At 44.6% G+C, this 14,575-nt stretch overlaps 1 protein-coding gene across 3 annotated transcripts in view; it reads right to left on the reverse strand.

Annotated features, from left to right (window-relative positions):
- The window catches only part of GRHL2 (grainyhead like transcription factor 2), a 106,349-nt gene extending 92,579 nt beyond the window's left edge, over window positions 1-13,770 (reverse strand). For all 3 annotated transcript variants that reach the window (XM_084618269.1, XM_084618270.1, XM_084618268.1), the window contains exon 1: window positions 13,623-13,770. In XM_084618269.1, the coding sequence (XP_084474395.1) occupies window positions 13,623-13,642 (20 nt within the window). In that variant the 5' untranslated portion in view covers window positions 13,643-13,770. The remainder of the gene's footprint in view (window positions 1-13,622) is intronic.
- Between the last annotated feature and the right edge of the window lie 805 nt (window positions 13,771-14,575).

Genomic DNA, 14,575 nt, shown 5'->3' on the forward strand with positions numbered 1-14,575 from the left:
TATCCCAGGACCAACATGGCTACAGTGACACTGTAAACACCATCAATGTCCATTGACACCATGGGAGCAAAAACTCCATTTCTCATTGCAGGAAAAAACTCCAGAGATTCTAAAGATCCCGGCATCATGGACCTTTCCAGATCACCCAATGTCAATATTAGTGAATTGTTGACAGTGATCAACTAGGCTTTGCGGATCCATCAAGAAATATCCCTTCCTGTTGATTAACTCCAAGGCTGGAAGGTGAGGAGGCAAAGAATAAACACACAGGTCGTATCAATGTGCGCAGCACAATTTGGGAACCCCAAACCATGCAAACCCATCAATAACCTCCTGTGCATAGCCCAGACTGATGCCCAAGACCGTACACATCTCCATGACAATAGCCCAGACAGTTGATTTAATGACACCAAACTGCTTAGCTACTGACCAGTAGCAATCAATGGTTGGGAGCTTCCAGACAGCAGTGGCCATGCGCGTCTCCACTCTGACAAAAGCTCTCGTGTCGGTGTTCTCCCTCTGCAGCTCCAGCTCTATACAAATTTCTAGGAAAGTAACTTTTGATATCTCGAAGATATATTGCTGCTGTTAGTCATCCCAGGTCTGCATCATTATCCTGTCTCACCAGTAAGTGCTATCTGTCTGCTCCCAAAAGCAGCTCTACGTCAAGCAAAGCCACCCCAGGACGACATCTAGGAGAAATGTCTGTTCAATGTCATTCTCCTCAACATGGCCTGTGTTGCCCTGGTTCTAAAGAATACTGGATGAATTTAGATGGTGATGAATATAGTGCTCTCATATGTATCCTCTATGATGCCTGACAGCGCTTTGAAAATGGTGCTGGCTAGCTCGCAAAAGCCGGGTGGCTGATGGGATGAAATATGAGGAATCATGGTAATTATTTAGTTTGTCCGTCAGCCCCACAATTCCATTGCCTGCCAATAGATACCCCACAATGCACAGTGCGAAAAATCCCAGAATGCATACAGCACAGCTACAGAGCAATGCACCATGGGATGGCTAACAGAATGCTGAGCGTTTATTTAGAAACAAAACAGTGCTGTGTGTCCCCAAGGACACAAGGTGAAAGTACATTAACTTCAGGATAACAGTGTGGTGTATAAAAACCGCTTGCACAACAGTTATTGCGGATCACTTAATGAAGATCACTTAGTGCGGATACACAAAATCTGCAACAAGTTTCAAGTACAGACTGCCCTTCTTGAGAGTTTCTCTGATATGCTGATTCTTGTTATGTGCTGTTGTGTAGTTGCTTTCTAGATGGATATGAGTAAATGTGTAGATCAACAAACCTTTCACATTTACAACTGCATTTCAAATAAATATTTGATTCAAATGATACAATATGATGCAAGTAGACTGAGACACAAGCTCAGAACTGGATATGATCTATGTGGCCGCTTGTTGCAGCTGTTAAATAAGTCACCAAACTTCTAGGCTGCGGGCAACATGCCACTATATAGAAGTGTGAAAAGATACAAAATGAGGGCTTGTCTCAACACAGACATTGTGCCAGTTTAATTTAATTTGGTTTAGTTAAACCAGTGCAATTTTTGTGTGTGGATTCTCTTACATCACTTTAAAACTGATTAGATCAGTTTAGCTTGTGCTTGTAAATTTTACAGATGTGTGAAGCTGATATAAACTAGATTTAAACCAAGGGTACACACACAAATTGCACGGGTTTAATTAAATCAGTATAAAAATCATATTTAGTTAAAACTGGTACAACTTTGTCTGTGGCTGGGGCCTTAGTTAAGGTACAAGCAAAGCCCTGCTTGAGTGACATGTAGTTAAAGGGCGGACACATTCTGAACAAATTTGAGAGTGTGGGTAAATAGCAACAAAAATTCTCTTTTGTGATAGGCCCAGTTCACAACTTTAAGATCCAGATCTAAATTTGCTCCGAGTTTGAGAGTATTTGAAACTGGAGTTCTAGTTTGTGCCAATTACAGAAATAAGCATAAGCCACAAAGTTCTGATCATTGTCCTGACCTTCCTAGAACTTGAAGAGATTTGAATTGAGAATTCTAGCTCAGCCCAAACTCGACTCACACTATATTTTTGTGGGCAGGAGGTGAAGAATAAAATATACCACTGTCTCATCGTGACTTTTTAATTTATTGAATAGATATGTTAGAATCCAGAGAACTTGTCCCAGAAATTACAGTTTAATAGTCAGTAAAATCAGGGCTTCAATTAGATGGCAGTGTCCAAAGTTATAAAGAAACATAAGAATTTCCGTTCTCAAATAAGAAAAAGGTCTATCTAGTCAGATGGATGTGTTTCTAGTAATGGAAAATACTAAAGCTTCAGAGGAAGACATAAAGTCCTTGTAATACACTTCACCCCAACCCTGAAAACATGTATGCACACAAATAACTTCAAAGTAGAGTAAAATACAAGTGTTTAGACTACTTGGAAACTACAGGTAAGAAGATACCAGACCTCTGGCCCAATCGGCAGTTCTTCCTCAATCAAACAACACTCCCATTGAACGTAATGGGAGTTTGCCTGCTAAGGAGTGCTAGTTTGGGACTCTTTTGTAATTCTAGGTAATTTTTTCTTTTTCAGTATAATGACAAATCTCAACAAGATCAAACACGCTGAATGACTAAAAGCAATTATATTGCCTACACTAATCTCTGAGGCAAAGTAAAGTATATTGCAAACATGGATATGTTATTAAATGTGTCAACGTCAGCTATAGAAAAGTATTTGACACAGAAAGGAAGGATAAAAAATATATAGTAAAACCTGAACTAAGGTCCACCTCTAATAATCAGTTTCCTGTCTTAAGCAAAGACTTTAAAGTATCTCTGTGGTTTCAAATACAGTTTTGTTTGACTTAGTTAAAAACAATTTCTATTACGCAACCAATTTTTGTTGACCTTTGGGTAGTTACAGAAGGAAGGTTTCACTGTATTAAGTGGGACAAGATTATGTGGCATATCTTCAAAGAACTGGAGGACTTTCTGGATTTGCACTGTGGTCTTGATTCAAGGCCTAATTAAATCAACAGGAATATTTCCCTTTATATAAATGGGCTTTGTATCAGGACCTGTATTCGGGTCTGTCTCTGTATTTTGATTCTTTTAACAGGAAATATCATATGAGATTGTTTATCAGACCTCTCTGTGCAGGTGGCCCCCCAGCACTTCTTTAATCTCCAAGTAGCAATGACAAAGCTTCTTGGACTTGCTGCATTTTAAGGCTTGTTCCTACAGCTCTGGTTCACTCAACACTCTCACTGAAGTTAATAGGAATGCAATAATTATAGCATCAGCAATGCAGATCACTAAAGAGACTTTCTATTCTGAAGATGAAACAATCATATGGAAAGCACAGATGCAATAGTCCTAACCTCTTTTGAGCCATGACTTCTCACAATGGAAAAGGGGCATATTATCATAAAATCTTAGTTTATTTCAAACATAAAATAGATACATTCTTTTACTAGGGACAGAATTGCATTCTACTACTACTAGGGAAAATAGCAAGTCTGTAAGTGAGTCTCTCATTTGAGGCAATAGTTATTAGGAATATATTCACAAATTACAGGGATGTAGCAATATTTGATTTCTCCACAGTTCAAACACTCTTAATATGGTTTAATTAGTCACTCTTTCAGAAGGAAGATTTATCTTCCTCTTTACATATTTGATATTGTTAGAGAAAAGAAGGATTGTGTACCGAATCTGTTGGGAGATCAGAGCTAGTTAGTTATTGCTGTTGGCTGTTCTCTGCTGATTAGCTGTTACTCTTCCAGTCATTGATTAGAAGCCTATCATATAGATTCCAAAGCCAGCAGGGACCACTGTGATTATCGAAGCCAACCTCCTTTGTAGCACAGACCATAGCGTGTCCCCACAATAATTCCTATGGAGTATCTTTTAGAAAAACATCTAATGTTTATTTTAAAATTGCCAATGATGGAGATTCCAGCATAACCTTTGGTAAATGTTCCAATGCTTAATTACCCTCACTGTTAAAAATTTATACCTTATTTCCACTCTAAATTTGTCTCACTTCCATTTCCAGCCATTGGATTGTTATACCTTTCTCTGTTATACTGAAGAGTCCATTACCAAAGAGTTGTTTCCTATGTAGGTACTTATAGACTGTAATCAAGTCACAGCTTAACCTTCTCTATGTTAAACTAAATAGATTGAGCTCTTTGAGTCTATCACTTTAAGGCATGTTTTCTATTCCTTTAGCGAGACAAGGTGGGTGAGGTAATATCTTTTATTGAACCAACTTCTGTTGGTGAGAGAGAGAAGCTTTCGAGCTTACACAGAGCTCTTTGTCTCTCTCACCAACAGAAGTTGGTCCAATAAGAGATAGGACCTCGCCTACCTTGTCTTGCTAATATCCTGGGACCAACACAACTACAACAATACTTCTAACCCTTTATCATTGTTATGGCTCTTCTCTGAACCCCTCCATTTATAACATCCTTCTTGAATTGTGGACACCAGAACTGGACACAGTGTTCCAGCAGTGGTCATACCAGTACCGAATACAGAGGTAAAATAATGTCTTTATTTCTATTCAAGATTTGCTTGTTTATGCATCCAAGGATTGCATTAGCCCTTTTGGGGTGTCACTCTGGGAGCTCATGTTCAGCTGATTTCATCTACCATTACCCTCAAATCGTATTAGGCACTGCTTTTTCAGAGGGGCATTAGTAAGCTAACGGATTCATACAGTGGTGAATCCCAGAATCTTGGTGAATGTTTGCAAGTTTTATTTTGAGCAATATAAGACAGCCCAGACCATCTTCTCCATGACTACTGGAGAACATGATACAAGCAAAGGACTCTCCAATAGTGCACTGAATTGATATTTTTCAAAAGACATCTAGTGTCAACTGGTTTCAGGTGATTTCACATTCAGATACTCCATCCATAGCAATGGTGATGAGGTTTTTAATGTGGCCAGGGTAAGAGCACATCCCCACCGGCCTGCCTCCACAATCCTTCCCCAGTGCAGAGTGGGCAGGTGACCATTCCAATCAAGGTTTCTTCTTTCTTCCGCAGTAACAACTGGCTTTCAGAAGTATTCCCTCCATATTTGAGCTTTCATTTTAGGTGGGGCCCTCAATCTCCAGCCCTATGAAGGGGCACAGGTGTAACAATAAAATATGCCTTAGGTTATAATTAAGGCTACGTTTTAGTCATGGGTATTTTTAGTAAAAGTGATGGACAGGTCACAGGCAGTAAACAAAAATTCACAGCCTGTGACCAGTCCATGACTTTTACTATATACCCCGAACTAAAACTTGGGCCAAGGCCATGGTTGCTTGGGGGGCAGGGAAGGGGAGGCAGTCCGGGGGAGCCGCAGGTGATGTGGGATGGCCTAGAACCCCCACTAGTGCTGGGGGAGAGGTGGGTGATGGCGTGCAGCCCAGCACCCCCGCTGGTGCTGGGAAGGGGACAGGTGGTGGGCAGTCCAGGACCCCCGCTGGTGCTGGGAGAGAGGGTCTGGTGGTGGGTCACAGCCCAGGATCCGCACTGGTGCTAGGGGGGAGGGGACAGCAGGACCCCTGCTGGGAGCGAGGGAGGGAACGGTTGGCAGAGCTGGCAGGCTCCCTCCCTGGCCCCTCTGCCTAGAAACTGCAGGGACATGCCAGTGGGAGCCAGGGAGCCCTCCCCCATCCCCCAGGTAAGCACCTCCATGCACCCCAACCCCTGCCCTAACCCTGAGCCCCCTCCCACAGACCCAAACTGCTGCTGCTGGCCCAGACGCTGCCTGAGCCAGCACCAACTGCTGCAGAAGTCACAGAGATCACGGAACATCACGGAATCCATGACTTCCATGACCTCCATGACAGACAAGCAACCTTAATCATAATGTGTCTGTGTTAACTAACTTTATTCTTAGCAAGCAAATCTATGTTTGAAAATTCTGTACATTCCTCAGAATAGCAACCATTCATCTGCTTGCTTCCGTGACACAAAGTCAGAGACTTTTCAAGGGACACTGAAATAGATAAGAGCAACATTTTGAAAAATGCAGGTACTGAACACCTGCACCTCTCATTGGCTTCTCTTGGAGTTGCTGGATGCTCACCACTTGAAAATCAGGCCCAACTATGTCTTACGCAGGGGCATTTGAGGCATTCAAAACTAGTGGATACCTTTGAAAATATAGCCTAAATAAATATTTAATAGATGAGTAACAGGTAATCTTATATAGTAGAACCTCAGGGTTACAAACACCAGAATTACAAGCTGACTGGTCAACCACACACCTCATTTGGAACCAGAACTACGCAATCAGGCAGCAGCAGAGACCAAAACAAAAGCAAATACAGTACAGCATTGTGTTAAAAGTAAACTACTAAAAAAATAAAGAGAAAGTTTAAAAAAAAAGATTTGACAAGGTAAGGGAACTAACTGTTTCTGCACCTGTTTCCTTTAAATTCATATGGTTAAAAGCAGCATTTTTCTTCTGCATAGTAAAGTTTCAAAGGAGTATTAAGCCAATGTTTAGTACTAAACTTCTGAAAGAACAACCATAATGTTTTGTTCAGAGTTACGAATATTTCAGAGTTACGAACAAAACCTCCATTCCCAAGGTGTTCGTAACTCTGAGATTCTACTGTAACAGCTCGAGACCAATTTAAGACTTGGGCCTTATATGGAAAGGATTACAACTTGCCAGGAGAGAGATTCAACAGATCAGAAATAAAGGCTGAGATAATCATACTGTTAAACTTCCTAACTTAACTATGACAAAGGGAACAAATAAAACAAAATACCCTTAGATACAGTCACTCAGGAAGGAACATGAGAAGGTCTTTCTGCTAAGCCGTAAAGAGTGCAAGGAAAGCTTCAGACATCCAAACCATGAAATACTAAACTATACAGTCTGCCCAGCTCTAGGGTTGGCACAAAGACAAAGGGGAGGCAGCTTGTCTCCCTAGTTCAAGGGCTGCTGGGGCTGTATCAGGCCCCAGTCTAGTGCCACAGTCCTTATGGGCTTTGGGGCAGAAGGCTATAACTAGGGCACCAGGGGGACCCAGCTCTGCCTCCACTTGCCCCAGGCCCTTTCTAGCAGGGGCTGTGTGTCTGGCCAAAGGGGACACTGCACAAATGGTATTCATCATGCCTGCCTTATATTTGGCCTACAGCCCTGCTGCACTGGCTATGGAGTAATAGGGCAACAATTAATCTGCCCCTATGAACCAGTTAAATCCCATGAAAACTGAGGCTAGCATTATTCAATATCACTAGTGCACTTAATATCACTGGTCTGAAGATCTAGGAATTATATATTAAATTATATATTCTGCAGCAAGAAAATATTAATACTAAAAGGTTTTAATTTATTAATGTAGAGGAAAATCCTGGAATCTGTGCACAGTGCAAATAAAGACACTGTGCAAAGGGTGCTCCATGGCAGCTGGGGGAATAGAAATCCCCCCCAGGCCACACAGCAACCACTGCTGTTGGCCCTTCTGGCTGGTAAAAGTATGTGTACTGTTTCTTTAAATATGCAGAAGGAAGCCCGGTAGGACAGGATCTAGACAGAAGGGTACAATGAAGCAGAGAGAGAGAGAAAATTTTCAGGAATAATACTGGGTTTTTTTCTTCTTGTAAAAATGTTTCTTGTTCAGTGTTAGAATCAAATGACTGATTATTTACTGTTATCACATGACTGCTGGTATACACCTTCCCTTAAGAGAGAGTAGCTACTGGAGCCATATAGAATAGTTGTGAATCCACTGGATCCGCTTCTCCCATGAAACTCAATTGAACACTGAGGTGCCTGATGTGCCCAAGTCGCTGTGCTGCAGAGATTCTGTAGACCCTCTGCATGGGCCATGCAAATCCTACACATAAGAACGGCCATACTGGGTCAGACCAAAGGTCCATCTAGCCCAGTATCCTGTCTTCCGACAGTGGCCAATGCCACGTGCCCAAGAGGGAATGAACAGAACAGGTAATCATCAAGTGATCCGTCCCCTGTCGCCCGTTCCCAGCTTCTGGCAAACAGAGGCTAGGGACACCATCCATTGCCCATCCTGCTTAACAACAATTGATGGACCTATGCTCCATGAACTTATCTAGTTCTTTTTTGAACCCTGGCCTTTTTTGAAGTCTGGCCTTCACAACATCCTCTGGTAAAGAGTTCCACAGGTTGATTGCATTGTCCGAAAAAATATTTCCTTTTGTTTGTTTTAAACCTGCTGCCTATTAATTTCATTTGGTGACCCCCTAGTTCTTGTGTTAAGAGACGGAGTAAATAACACTTCCTTATTTACTTTATCCACCCCCGTCGTGATTTTAAAGATCTCTATCAGATCCCCGCTTAGTCGTCTTTTTTCCAAGCTGAAAAGTTCCATTCTTATTAATCTCTCCTCATATGGCAAACACGCCATACCCCTATTCATTTTTATTGCCCTTTTCTAAACCTTTTTGAATTCCAGTATATCTTTTTTGAGATGGGGCAACCACATCTGCACACAGTATTCAAGATGTGGGAATACCATGGATTTATATAGAGGCAATATGATATTTTCTATCTTATTATCAAACCCTTTCTTAATAATTACCAACATTCTGTTCACTTTTTTGACTGCCGCTGCACATTGAGTGGGTGTTTTCAGAGAACTATCCACAATGACTCCAAGATCTCTTTCTTGAATGGTAACAGCTAATTTGGACCCCATCATTTTATACGTATAGTTGGGATTATGTTTTCCGATGTGCATCACTTTGCATTTATCAACACTGAATTTCATCTGCCATTTTGTTGCCCAGTAACCCAGTTTTGAGAGATCCTTTTGTAGCTCTTTGCAGTCTGCCTGGGACTTAACTATCTTGAGTAGTTTTGTATCATTTGCAAATTTTGCCACCTCACTGTTTACCCCTTTTTCCAGATCATTTATGAATGTTGAATAGGACTGGGCCCAGTATAGACATCTGTGGGACACCACTATTAACCTCTCTCCATTCTGAAAACTAACCATTTATTCCTATCCTTTGTTTCCTATCTTTTAACCAGTTACCATGAGAGAACCTTCCCTCTTATCCCACGACTGCATACTTTTCTTAATAGCTTTTGGTGAGGGACCTTGTCAAAGGCTTTCTGAAAATCTAAATACACTATATCCACTGGATCCCTCTTGTCCACATGCTTGCTGACCCCCTCAACGAATTCTAGTAGATTAGTGAGGCACAATTTCCCTTTACAAAAAACATGTTAACTATTCCCCAACAAATTATGTTCATTTATGTGTCAGACAATTTTGTTCTTGACTATAGTTTCAACCAGTCTGTCCGGTACTGAAGTCAGGCTTACCGGACTGTAAATGCTGGGGTCACCTCTGGAGCCCTTTTTAAAAATTGGCATCACATTAGCTATCCTCCAGTCATTTGGTACAGAAGCTGATTTAAATGATAGGTTACAGACTACAGTTAGTAGTCCTGCAATTTTACATTTGAGTTCCTTCAGAACTCTTGGGTGAATACCACCTGGTCCTGGTGACTTATTATTGTTTAGTTTATCAATTTGTTCCAAAACCTCCTCTAATGATACCTCAATCTGGGACCGTTCTTCAGATTTGTCATTTAAAAAGAATGACTCAGGTTTGGAAACCTCCCACACATCCTCAACCGTGAAGACCGATGCAAAGAATTCATTTAGTTTCTCCGCAATGGCCTTATCGTCCTTGAGTGCTCCTTTAGCATCTCGATCGTCCAGGGGCCCCAATGGTTGTTTAGCAGGCTTCCTGCTTCTGATGTACTTACAAAAAAAGAAAAGGAGTACTTGTGGCACCTTAGAGACTAACAAATTTATTTGAGCATAAGCTTTCGTGAGCTACAGCTCACTTCGGCTGTAGCTCACGAAAACTTATGCTCAAATAAATTGGTTAGTCTCTAAGGTGCCACAAGTACTCCTTTTCTTTTTGCGAATACAGACTAATACAGCTGCTACTCTGAAATCTTACCAAAAAATGTTACTATTACTTTTTGAATCTTGGGTTAGCTGTTCTTAAAATTCTTTTTTGGCCTTCCTAATTATATTTTTACACTTTATTTGCCAGAGTTTATGCTCGTTTCTATTTTCCTCACTAGGATGTAACTTCCGCCAACCGTCCTCACTCCTGCTACACAGAAGAAGGAATAGTGCATTTTTTTCATAGGTATTTTATCCCAAAATATTAATATTACAAAACCAATAAAAATTTAATTTAAACTGACAGGAATTAATTGACATCATAATAATGAACAGCTCTATCTTGTTTTGCCCCTGGGAGATAATATAGAGAGATATAGATATAAGATATAGATGTATAAAGTAAAGGGTGATGCCACATGGAGATAACGCAGGTTAGGTTTTAATTAGATAAAATTATATACTGAATATATTAAAACAAAATTGACAGACTTCCTTCACAAAAAAAAATTCTTTATTCAGCTGTGTCATAGAATCATAGAATCTCAGGGTTGGAAGGGACCTCAGGAGGTCATCTAGTCCAACCCTCTGCTCAAAGCAGGACCAAACCCAACTAAATCATCCCAGTTAGGGCTTTGTCAAGCCAGGGCTTAAAAACCTCTAAGGAAGGAGATTCCACCACCTCCCTAGGTAACCCATTCCAGTGCTTCACCACCCTCCTAGTGAAACAGTTTTTCCTAATATCCAACCTAAACCTCCCCCACTGCAACTTGAGACCATTACTCCTCGTTCTGTCATCCGCTACCACTGAGAACAGTCTAGAGCCATCCTCTTTGGAACCCCCTTTCAGGTAGTTGAAAGCAGCTACCAAATCCCCCCTCATTCTCTTCTGCAGACTAAACAATCCCAGTTCCCTCAGCCTCTCCTCATAAATCATCCTTGATAAACAACTTTACTTTTCCTTCTTGATTCACACCTATGTCTACAAAGACCAGAGATGTTTTCCCACCTTTTATTTCCTCTTCAAACCCTCTTTTCCCTTCACCCAGGATCTTTCACAGGCACACTTGCAGAGGGCAGATGTTGATGTCTGAGACTGTACATGCCCCCTGCAACTTCTCTAGCCCTCTGGTGTTCCCCACCACATGGTTAGCAGGCAACAATAATGACAAGTGCATACTTCTGCACCTACTCCACCATCTTCCTTTTTTTTGCCTTGGAGGTTCGGAGGTTTTGCCTCCCTCACCTCAACTAACTTCCTCACTCCAATTTTCTCCTTGATCCACTGAAACCTGGCTCTGCCCCTCTACTCCAATGAAATCACAACACTAGGATCATTCTCTTTGTCAAGCATAACAGCCTCTTCTCCCTTCTCATCTTCCTTAACATACCCATTGTTTTTAACAGAGTCATTCACTCCCTCTTGTTCCTGACCTTTCGGAACACTGTAGTCATTTGGTCCCCCCGCCCTCTCCCCAACTCTATTATTTCTCTTTCAGCTGCTCCTCCCTCAACACCAGCATCGCTCAGGGCTCTGTCCTTGTCCCTCTCTCTATACCTTATCCCTGCTGACCTCATCTGCTCCCTTGGCTTCAGTTCCCATCTGTGCTCTGGTGACTCCCAAATCCCGACTACAATCCCTCCCCTTCTCTAATGGCTCCTCAGCATCTACCGTTCCAGGATCCTCCTGCCAGGTGATGATCGAAGCGGCCAAAACTAAATTTGCCACCTCTGCTCTCTAAACCGTCCCTTCTTCTCCCGCTCTGTCTAAGCCACCAGCCCAGCTAGTCTCCTCATCAGCTCCTCTTCCACCCCACACAGTCAGGCAGCCTGTCGCCGCCGAGTCCTGTGGATTTTTCCCAGTTCAACGTCTCTTAGATCTGTCCCTCCCTCTGTCCACAGGGACAAGCCTTGCCCGTGGTGTCCTCACATTGTAAGTTCCACCCCCGCCCCCCAGGGGCCCGATACCTGACACCCCCCCACACCCCTCCCATTGGCATGGCATCGCTCCAGCCACACACCCTCCTCCTGGCTCATTCCCTCCCTTCGTCCGCACAGCTTGGGTGCCCCCCCCCCACACGCACTGATCACTAGTCCTACCCCAGCCTTCCCTCCCCACCCACCCTTCCCCTCCTGCCCCTTTCCAGCTGCTCCTCGCCTCATGCCCTAGGTTCCTCCATCCCTGCGCCCTCCCCTCCTTTGGGTCCCCGGACCCCTGCTCTGGTGTCCCGCCCCACCCCCAAACGTCTCTCCTCCAGGTTCCTCCATTCAGATCCAAACCCGCCCCCAATCCTGACCCAGCCGGGGAAGGGCCCCGCCACTTCAGCGAGACGTGACTTTCCCAGCGCGACGCACATTGCGCCTGCCCATGCCCGGAAGGAGAGGGCACATTCTGGCCAGCGCAGAATCGGCTCCTACTCCTACTCCTGCTCCCCAGCCCCAGCCTCCTGCGGTCGCCTGGCCCCTTTCCCTGCGTCGGCGGGCTGTGCAGGGCCGGCGGCTGCTTGCTCTGAAGTCACCAGACAAAGCTACAAAGAGCCAGCGGGCTTTCACGCAGCTGAAAGGAGTAATCTAATCCCGAGGGAAAAAACAACTCCCCGAGAGATCCACCCCCTGCCCCGCACACTGGGGGGAGGCAGGGCTCGGGCGAGCGGAGGCTGCTGCCCAGGCAGGTACTCTACGCCCGTGGGCACACCAGTCCCCCAGCACACAAGCAGCTTTGCCGTCTCGTGGCCTTCGAAACTCACGCGTAAAAAGTTCGATGAAACTTTTTCAAAGTTCGTCCTTTGGGATTTGTTTTCACGTTTAACGAGAACCAGGGCGTGCTAAAGTGCCTGTCTCCGGGGGGTCCTTGCGTTAAATACATGTGGACAGGTTTGTTTTAATTCCGCACTGTTTAAAAATAATAATAATTGTGGCGCTTCTTGGGGCAATTGGCTGTAAAAGTTATTTTGTAACCCCTGGGATCGCACGCAGGCTGGTGCGAGAGGCCTAGGCGTTGCAGAAACGTCCCGGTTAAAAACAATTTCAGGTTCTAGAGACTGAAAATAGATCTATGCAGGTAGTAATTAAAAGTGACAAGCAGCCCAGAGAACAACGGTCAAACAAGACCTTGCCGACAAGACCGTGCCTGGACTCCCTGACTCCCGTTGGGAGGAAACAAAATCCCACAAAAGCCACTTTTCGAACACCCCCCTTCCTCACAACGTCCCCAGCCAGGACCTGGAGTGGGGTCTCTCCCTAGACACTCCCCAGGAGAGATTGCAGAGCTCCCCGCTCCTGCTCTCGGCCACACGCACCAGTGGAAGGCGAAGGGGGAAGAAGATGGCCGTTTGTGATCCAATATAAAAGCTCTTTGTTGCATTCACACAAAAGCCAACAGCCACTTTTCGGCCCAAGCCTGAGGCCAGTGGAAGGAGCTTCTCTGCTCCAGGGCGAAAAGACAGAGTCCCCCACACGGAAGAAAGCGCAGCGAAAAGGGAATACCAATAAAAAAGAGCGAGAGGAGAAACGCTAAGCTGCAGCTTTGTGCTCAGCAGCCCTGGGATTTATTCAGCCTCCTCAGTCTAGTGCCTTTTATCGAGGCAGAATCGTAATCCCAGCAGGTCCAGAGCCACCACCAACAAAACACAACAAACCAGTTGGTCTGATCAGCCCAAAGCGGCAGGAGCAGCAGGATGTCTGTGATCACTTACTTGTCCGTCTCTTGTGACATGTTTGATCCAATGAACTCTCTCCCCTTTTCCTGCTGCCTCAGTCTCTCTGGTGAAACTGGACTTTCAAGTCTGTGCAGGTGAAGGTGTGTGTGAGCGCCCGGGACGGGAGAACCAGAGCTACTGGTAATTCTGCTTTCCTCCCTCCCCCCCTCCGCCAGCCCCAGAGGTAGGACAGGTAGAGCCCCCTCCCCCCTCACATGTGGGCAGAGGCTGGGTGCTGGGCTCTCTCCCGTGCTGCTGGGGCAATGGGAGGCACAGAGCGGAAAGCAGCAGACCTAGGCGCCCACAGGTAACTTTCTCGAGAGGAGCTGGATTCTTTCACTCAAGGATACAAGGCAGAGGGACGAGCTGCGAGCTGATTGGATGGAGGTGGCTCTCAGGTGATCTGCCATTGGAAGAGGCGCGCTCAGGTAAGGCCCCTGCTTAACTCCAGGCAACTCGCTGCGGAGCAGGGCAGCATGGGGCTGGCTGGGGAGAGCTGAGAAAAGAGCTGCCCGGAGCTGGCTGCAGGCAGCTGAGCTGAGCTGAGCTGCGGGGAGACTCGATGGTCCAAGAGCCCGCAGGCCCGAGCGAGGCCCCATCAGAGCTCCCTGCCCTCCAAGCAACTTTTTCCTTAGGGCTGTTTAACAGTCGGCCCCACCCCCACCCGCAGACAGCTGAAATGGTAGCCAAGTAGGGGGAAAGGCCAACGCTATTGAATTCAGGGATATAAAGAGTCCTGGATGGCCAATGGGGTATGGCTGAGAACAACAAACAAGAACGTTTATTGTCTCGTAAAGAGGGATGGTTGACAGAAATATGTAACTAGTCTACAGCTACCTTAGAGACAAGTGTATCTATTACATAATTGCATTGTACCAGTTTTACCCATACAAGATTTACAATCCTGATCAGGACTATAAAAGGGCACTTGTGAGATTTCTGCTCAAACA

This window comes from Lepidochelys olivacea, assembly GCF_965140295.1.
Source record: "Lepidochelys olivacea isolate rLepOli2 genome assembly, chromosome: 2".
Classification (NCBI taxonomy): Eukaryota; Metazoa; Chordata; order Testudines; family Cheloniidae; genus Lepidochelys; species Lepidochelys olivacea.